The sequence below is a fragment of the Chaetura pelagica genome, unplaced genomic scaffold (genome assembly GCF_000747805.2).
Source record: "Chaetura pelagica isolate M959 unplaced genomic scaffold, ChaPel_1.0 scaffold74, whole genome shotgun sequence".
Lineage (NCBI taxonomy): Eukaryota > Metazoa > Chordata > Aves > Apodiformes > Apodidae > Chaetura > Chaetura pelagica.
The window spans coordinates 148,415-157,517 of record NW_009952982.1 but is presented as its reverse complement, the minus strand read 5'-3'; the positions used below and the strand labels follow the sequence as shown (position 1 = coordinate 157,517).

Below are 9,103 nucleotides of genomic sequence, written 5' to 3'. Positions count from 1 at the left end.
AATGCCCAAACAACATGGAGTACATGGAATGCGGAAACTCATGTGCTGACACGTGTGGTGACCCAGAAAGGAGCAAGATTTGTAAAGCCCCATGTACAGATGGCTGTTTCTGTCCTCCTGGTAAGGCAGTTCACTTCTTTCAAAGGGTCACACACACCAAGTAACAGAGATGGAGATTGTTTCCTTTAATTTAGTGGCAATTTTTTTTCTTAAACACTTTACACTAAAACCAATTAATAAACTGCTTCTTCTAGCATAATTTAACAACCTTCTTCTTAGAAGAACTAGATCTCTAAAGATTCAAATCCTGAGACTGGAGGAGAATATGGAAAGATTTCTAAGGATTAGATGGAAAAAAAAATGGTGCAGATGTGGAAAGATGGGAGGTGTTCTCTAGACAGTAAGAATACAGGTGAAGGTATCTGGGAAGGTGCCTCTCTGTTGCGAGGCTAGATCTTGCTGTAGCTTAAGTCACATGTCACATGTAATATAAATGCACATGAAGCAGAGGCTCAGGTGAGGGCCTGATATCTGTTAGATTCACTATTAGAAATGGATGGAAACTGGCTCACATCCTTGCAATATGACGCTTGCTAATCCTGTTCCCAGTGACAAATTGCAGTAGCATGCAGACATATTCTTTAGGTTTTGCATTGCATTCATTTGAACTCCAGTGAAACCTTTCCATCCATTAACACCTGAAAGGGCCTGGTGTGGTGTTTTCCTTAAAATACATTTTGAGAAATGCTGAGTAGTCCTGAGATTTTTCCTTACTGTAATCTTCCTTGATGGTGTTTCCCAGACTCACCAAAGGAATATTAACCAGCCAATGTGTCTGAACAGGAACTATCCTTGATGACCTTGGTGGCAAAAAATGCATCCCCAGAGACAGCTGCCCCTGCATGTTTCAAGGCAAAATTTATTCATCTGGAGGGACTTACTCAACTCCTTGCCAAAACTGGTACTGTTGTGAACTTGGTTGTTCTAAAGGCAGAGACAGTTATTTCAAAGTGTTGACGTTTTCTGTTCTTTTCTCTTCTCTTTTTTTTTTTTTTCCCCCCTATTCCAACAATTGTTCTAAAGGCAGAGACAGTTATTTCAAAGTGTTGACGTTTTCTGTTCTTTTCTCTTCTCTTTTTTTTTTTTTTCCCCCCTATTCCTAACAATTGTCTTAAATGAAAATTCAAAACCTGGGTCTGAATTTCAGCAGAACAAGAAAACTTAGAGGTAGTCCTCAGCCTCACATAGTTACCACTCACTCTTGGAATTGCTAGCGAGAACTGAGCTCAAGATTTCAGAATGCAGAAAAATGAGACTCTGTGCTGGTTGGTTCAGAGGCATTGGCCAGTTATAGCCAAACATAGCCAGTTACGTTTCCAACAATCTCTAGATCTGCAAAAGGCTGTTTCAAGGCTTGAATCCTGATATTCAAGAAAGATTTGGTTTAGAAAAAATCCTATTGCTTGAACTCATCTCCAGTCTCCACTAGTGAAAGGTGATAAGACCATAGGTATACTATTACCCAAACAGTTTTATTTGAGCTTCTGTGACACAGCATGATTTCTTGACCACAGGCCTAACCTTTACTCCAAAGAGTAATGATATATGCTGTGGTGTATGGTGGGATAGGTCAGATATTCTGAAAACCCCTTTGGATTGAATATTTCCTGCATTTTGAGGAAATACTTCTTGAAACCTGTAATTTTGTGGAACCAACCTTGATGGGCTCTGGCTGGTTTCCATATAGCCACATCCTCACTCCTCACAAAGCAGGAGCTCATGTGGCTGAGCTGTTCTCTTGGGTGCACAGCTCTAAGAACAGTAACTGCTCATTATTTCAGGTCCTCCACAATTAGCTGCTAAAATTTTGCATCAGCAACTTGCTGAACAGTCAGGTAATAAAGATAGGTCCTGAAAAACATTTCTTACTTGATCAACTTGGTGTCTCTATGAAGGAGTTCATTCAAAGACCAGTGCAGTTAACTCTCTCACTGAGAGGCATTCAACTTTCACACTTAAAGAGCTTAACATAAAATCTTCTTCCCACAGAGATTTAATAAGCAGCCAAATAAAAAGCTAAAAAGTCAAAAAGGGTGTCATTTGTGCAGACTCAGATAGAGAAATTACCTCACCTTTGCTCCTTTAAAACTATGTTCATTCTAACTGTTGCTTTTTGGGTTTTGTACAGTACTTGCAAAGGAGGCCACTGGAACTGTATTTCTCTGCCATGTTCTGGAAGTTGCAATATAGATGGAGGATTCCATATAACAACGTTTGATAATAAGAGATTTAATTTTCATGGCAACTGCCATTATGTCTTAGCTAAGGTATGAACAATATCTCATTTCACTGCTATATCTTCTGGGTAGCATTAAGCTGCGCTGGAGCTTTATATGACTTGACTTAATTTAATTAAATGGCACCAATCCAGAAAAGCACTTCAATACATGCTCAGTCTTAAACCCCACAAATTTTCCCATTAACAATAGATAGCAAGTTGCTTGATGTGTAGCATCAAAGTTTTGCAGCTTAAACATAGTTTTATATATAGATATATTTTACTGAATTAATTTTCTTATTGTATATGTTAGTGTAGATTTCAGCATTTTTCCTGAAACTTTCTTCAGTTATGACTTTCAAAAGGAAGCGGGTAAGCAAAAATTCCTGCAAAAAGATTGAATTACATGTGACTATGGTGAGGGTGACAAAGCACTGGGACTCGCTGCTCAGTGAAGTTGTGGAGTCTTCTTCTCTGGAGATACTCAAGACCTGCCTGGATACAGTCCTGAGTAATGTGCTCTAGGCGATCCTGCTTTAGTGGGGGAGTTGGACTATCAACTTTCACACTTAAAGAGCTTAACATAAAATCTTCTTCCCACAGAGATTTAATAAGCAGCCAAATAAAAAGCTAAAAAGTCAAAAAGGGTGTCATTTGTGCAGACTCAGATAGAGAAATTACCTCACCTTTGCTCCTTTAAAACTATGTTCATTCTAACTGTTGCTTTTTGGGTTTTGTACAGTACTTGCAAAGGAGGCCACTGGAACTGTATTTCTCTGCCATGTTCTGGAAGTTGCAATATAGATGGAGGATTCCATATAACAACGTTTGATAATAAGAGATTTAATTTTCATGGCAACTGCCATTATGTCTTAGCTAAGGTATGAACAATATCTCATTTCACTGCTATATCTTCTGGGTAGCATTAAGCTGCGCTGGAGCTTTATATGACTTGACTTAATTTAATTAAATGGCACCAATCCAGAAAAGCACTTCAATACATGCTCAGTCTTAAACCCCACAAATTTTCCCATTAACAATAGATAGCAAGTTGCTTGATGTGTAGCATCAAAGTTTTGCAGCTTAAACATAGTTTTATATATAGATATATTTTACTGAATTAATTTTCTTATTGTATATGTTAGTGTAGATTTCAGCATTTTTCCTGAAACTTTCTTCAGTTATGACTTTCAAAAGGAAGCGGGTAAGCAAAAATTCCTGCAAAAAGATTGAATTACATGTGACTATGGTGAGGGTGACAAAGCACTGGGACTCGCTGCTCAGTGAAGTTGTGGAGTCTTCTTCTCTGGAGATACTCAAGACCTGCCTGGATACAGTCCTGAGTAATGTGCTCTAGGCGATCCTGCTTTAGTGGGGGAGTTGGACTAGATGATCTCTAGAGGTTCCTTCCAACTCTGCAAATTCTGTGCTTCTGTGATTCTGTGACTGACTACAAATACATGATCCACACAGGTTGATAGCAAGACAATAGAGTGCAGAGGAAAGGCAGTGAACATCATTGATTTTGTCAATGAAATAAAGCAGCTTGCAGTCAGAGATTATATGCCCCAGTTCTTTCATTATTCCATTTTAGCCTTTTTTTTTTTCCCTTCAAGCTTCCTTCCTGTAACATGCTAACAATGTCTGTACATCCCTTTTCTTATGTCTTTTCAGAACACTGATGACACATTTGTGGTTATTGGAGAGATTATCCAGTGTGGGACATCAAAGACAATGACTTGCTTAAAGAACGTATTAATCACATTAGGAAGAACTGTAAGTAACTATTTCAATTAGTGACACAAAATATGTAACTTTTATGTAGGTTCAAAGATGGGATTTCTCTAGCACTGTGGACTCCTTTTGGCTGTTGCAGTCCTGAGGCTGCAAGATTAATTCCAGCAGATGATGTGGTGCATATGTTTATTGTTTTTGTTCTACAAGAATTATTTCCTTTCTTGTTCTTTTAGATTTTGACTTTTTCATTTTCTTTAGAGGTAGATGGCTAAAAATCATTTTTCTTGACTTTTCCTCTCTTTTTCATGAATTCAAGCTTTTTCACAAATTTCAATTTGAAAGACTGAGATTTCTACAAGAAAATATCCCCTTCTTGTTAAAACAGTTCTGTGTCCTGAGGCTTTTCCTAATACAAGTGAAGTAGCAGAATTTTTCAAATTAAGGCCTGAGGCTTCTCCTACTGAAGATTATGCCATGATTCAAACTGAATTCAGTGGAAGCAGAGTTAGGGTTGGTATTTATGCACTCCTAAAGTTATACAGATTCATTCTGTCTACTGGTATTCAACTGGTGCAATGCTAGCCTTGTTAGGAACTCCAACATCCTAACCTCTTCTATGGTCAATGAAGGAAGATTGCTATCTCCAAAGGACAAGTCACCCTACCTAAGGTATGAGCTGTTCTTCCTGAGTGGCCTGTCTCCCTCCATTGACTACTGAGGGAGTTCAAGTCAGACGGGTCTCATTTTGGATATCTTACATTTCCAGTGACATTGATCCAAATCTACACGTAACATCTTGCATGCATTTCTCAAAAATATAACTAGCCTCTTGGGTATGTGAAAGCACTCAGTCAAAGCAGCTTATGGATATGGTTTTCCATTTTTTCTTACGGTCTAGAGATTTGCTTTATGTTATTTTATGGCATCCAGACACTGAGTTACATTGACCCCAGATGTGAACATGTTTTGAAAACACTAATTCTAAATGCTTGATGAAGCTTGACAGGTTGTTATTGTCTGTCTCATGTCACATGCATTCACTGCTGTGAGCTTTTCCTTTTTTCTTTTTCCCTGAAGACTATTAAAATATGCTCCTGTGGGAATATCTACATGAACAATTTCATTGTGAAGCTTCCAGTAAGCAAAGGTAAATGTCCTTAACATCTTCTCCAGACTAGCCCACATCTAATTACAGAGATTTTCCAGCTCCTTTCTCTGGAAAGAATATGATCCTGCTGATTGTCAGGTCATTTGACTTAGGTGGGTATTAGGTCTGGGACTCCTTGGGAATTCCTGTGTTACACTTGATGTGCTAGTAAAGGGAGGTTCCTATTTACTCACCTTCAAAAGGATTTGCAGGCGCATATCAATTTGTTTATTTTTTTTCCTTTCTTTAGATGGTATCACCATCTTCAGACCCTCTACGTTTTTCATCCAAATTTTGAGCTCAACTGGAGTACAGATTCGAGTACAAATGAAACCTGTAATGCAGCTCTCTATAACAGTTGATCATTCTTATCAGAATCGTACATCTGGTAGGATACATGATTTGATTTCAGTTTACTCTTAAACTGACTTATAGCTGCTTGTCTATTACTTTAAATGAACAGATTACATTATTTTATATTAACTTTGTTATGTTAGAACCCTTGGTTAAATCTATACACTTCCTGAAACAAAGTGCTGGCTAAACTCTTCAGTCTGCTGAAGAAAATAGTATGATCTCTGTGGTGTTTAGTGTGTGCAGGTCTTTCAGAGTCTATCTGTAAAAGCAGACCTTCATCAGAGACTTGTGAGATGCAGACTATGCTCTTGGTTTGACCCAATCTTTTAAGCTTTTTGTGCTCCTGTTCCTTATATGCAGACTATGCTCTTGGTTTGACCCAATCTGCTGGTGACATCATTTAAGCTTTTTGTGCTCCTGTTCCTTACCTGTGTAATGGGATTACATCCTGTCTCTCTGACCCTTCTTGTGTTATTTTGTAATTTCCTTCACTGAAAAGACTTTGGGAAAGGCCCTTCTCAGTCTGCCACTGTTTACTGAAGTATATTTAAGCAGCTTCCAATCTCTGTGCTGTGCTAAAATTTACTGTAATGCAGAAAAATAATAATTATACTCTAAAGACAGGGCCCTATCTGATTTGTGGGAACATCAGGAAGTCTCTGAAAGAATATGGGCTTCTATGTGGAGAAATCTGTTATAGACCTAAGACTGTTAATCTAGAAGCCATTCCTTTTCCAACTCATGTAGTGATTTTCTTTTTTTAATTATTTTTTTTCCCCGCTGCCTCCCACACAAGGTCTTTGTGGCAATTTCAATAACATCCAGACTGATGACTTCAGAACAATCACTGGAGCTGTGGAAGATTCCGCTTCTGCTTTTGGTAACTCATGGAAAACTAGAGCCAGCTGTTTTGATGTTGAGGACAGTTTTGAAGATCCTTGTTCCAACAGCGTGGATAAAGGTAGCAGGCTTTTCATCCTTGGATTATCAGTGCTGAATAGTTTTCATGACAGATAACAAAAAAATCTCATAAACACCAAAAGTAACCTTTGAGACTACACTAGAGAGAAAACATTGGATTTTGTGGGTCTTTAAGGTGACAGCTTTGATTTTAAAATAAAGGACTGAGCTGCTGGAAAAAGAACCAACACCTTTACTGTTGATGTGAAAGCACCCACAACACCAGTGAGATCAATTTATGTTTAAAGCAGAACATACTTGGTTGTCAATATTTGGCCAAGAACTTCATCCAGTCTAGGTTGTTACAGCTGTGTTGAAGTGAAAAGGAATAACTTATCACCAGTATGGACTTCAGGAAGCATTGTGCTGTACTAGGTGCCCTGTCTGGTTTCTCACTTCAGTGGGGTCTGGATGCAGAGGATTCAGACTGTACTCTTCTTGGTACTGCCACATGTAAATGAAGCTGCAGCTCATAGCCACACAGCTCACCAATTATTACATCCTTCATGTTATTGCTTGACTATGAAGAACTGCCTGACTGTAAAGAACTGGGAAAGTTTTATGGAAATGGGGAGTTTTTGCAGATGCTCTGCAAGTCCAGCAACAGTTATCAATGTTAGTACTCAGAGGGTGAAACTTTTCTTTAAGGGACATGAATGGTCAACTATCCAACTATGCTTATCACCTTGATATGTTAATTCCCCATGTTTCCTTCTAGCATTATCTGAACAATTCAGGACAGTCTAGTTCTGTGTAATACCTGATAAGAATATTGATTCAGATGGTAATGTGATTTATGTGACTATGGACAATGCTTTTTTTCCCACTTCAGAAAAATTTGCCCAGCACTGGTGTGCTCTTCTGACTAATACAAGCAGTGTGTTTGCTGCTTGCCATTCTGTGGTAGACCCTTCTGTGTACACTAAGGTAAGGAAGGCACTGGTCTAAGTGGGTGGTTTAATCTAGTCTAGAGACTGCTATTAGGGTAGTCTGGCTTGTGGACATGAAATGGGTTACAGTAATGCTTAGTTTCAAAGAAGTTCACTCATGATGATAAGAAAAATAACAAAATGAGAGTTTATGCAAGATAAGATGGGCTTTTTGGCTTTGGACCTGAAAGTATAAAGTAATTGCCATCACTTGCAGTTCTGCTGCATGATCCAAAAGCAAAATAGGAAATAATGGGTTTTCCCTTTTTGAAAACTGTTCACTGTTTTAAAAGCCAAATCAGTGTTTCTGTGTGGAATTTAACTGAGGTTTTTTTTCAGCACCATGGATTCCCTCTGCCTCGTTTTAAAATTCACATCTAGGGGGAGAATATATACTATATTTACAACATTTATATCCCATTTATTACTCTGGAATCATGCTAGCCTCCTCATATTTACAATGCAAGAAGCTGTCAATAAGTAGCCTTGGTGTACAGCTCTGCAATGCCATGGGGAAGTTAGCTGAGCTAGAGACATTCCACATTTATATAAACAGTTAAGGATCTTCTGCAAAAATGCAGAAACTTCATGTAAAATGTCTGTGTGATACAAATTACTGAGAAAATACCTGAGCCTGATTTTTTTTTCAAAAATGTAATGTGTCTTCAGTTATCTTTAAAGATATGGCCTAGGCTTTATCTCTCCTAAGTTTGGCCCAGAAAATACATCTGCTTGAGAATTCATGTTTACCATAAGTAAAATAGGAATTTGCAATTTACAGTTAAGGAAAAGTAATAACCAGTTTCTTATGGATATGTCTGTCATTCCTGTGGATCTCATCAGATTTTAAACCATAATCCATGGAAGCATTTTCTATGACATCAGTAATGGCAGGATAAGTCGTACTCTATGGAAGATGACCCTACTGTTCTCGAGTGACTGGCCGTATCTGGGTTCTTTTGTTCAGCTGCACAATTACAAAGACTTGAGCTTTAAATCCCCTTCATACTTAGCTAGTTCTTCAGATGTCATTACATATGATTCCCTAAATCTACTAAACCATCTTTTTATGCTCCTGTCATTTAATTGGGTGTATCTTATCTACACACTAGGTAGGTACACAAGTGCCAGTCGTGCAAGCTGTGCAATATTTTAAGTAACTTCTGTATATTTTCAGATTACATATTCTGATATATCCTAGATTGTACATGCTCTTTGATATATCGTAGATTGTACATCCTCTTTGGAGGCTGGTATGGACAATTCCTAGTGCCATAATTAACTATAGGTGCCCTTATCATTCTTATTGTTCATCTGTTCATGGGTGTTGGATATAATGCCATTGCAGTTACATGACTGCAATTGATTTCCTGTTTCTTAGGTTTTCACAGCATTTAATTTCATTGGTAATAATACTTTAAAAATATATATTGGTTGACTACAATTTGAATTGCTGTATGTTTCTCTGTTTCTTCTGTGAGCTGAATGTAATAATACCCATGTTGTTTTCTGTCCTCTAGAAATGTATGTATGACACCTGTAATGCTGACAAGAGTGAAATTGCACTGTGTAGTGTGCTCTCTACTTACTCCAGAGACTGTGCTGCAGCAGGCGTGTCCCTGAAGGGCTGGAGGCAAGGCATCTGTGGTATGCATCTTAAAGTTTCAGGAGAACTCAGTCTGTGACAGTGTCTTT

General features: G+C 38.1%; 1 protein-coding gene across 1 annotated transcript in view; it reads left to right on the top strand.

The window, feature by feature from the left end:
- Positions 1-9,103, top strand: part of LOC104387633 (mucin-5B) — a 54,480-nt gene that overhangs the window by 10,299 nt on the left and 35,078 nt on the right. The window contains exons 8-16 of the mRNA XM_009996413.1: positions 1-120; positions 844-961; positions 2,189-2,327; positions 3,953-4,054; positions 5,093-5,162; positions 5,413-5,550; positions 6,316-6,480; positions 7,312-7,406; positions 8,929-9,055. Of these exons, the coding sequence (XP_009994715.1) occupies positions 1-120; positions 844-961; positions 2,189-2,327; positions 3,953-4,054; positions 5,093-5,162; positions 5,413-5,550; positions 6,316-6,480; positions 7,312-7,406; positions 8,929-9,055 (1,074 nt within the window). The remainder of the gene's footprint in view (positions 121-843; positions 962-2,188; positions 2,328-3,952; positions 4,055-5,092; positions 5,163-5,412; positions 5,551-6,315; positions 6,481-7,311; positions 7,407-8,928; positions 9,056-9,103) is intronic.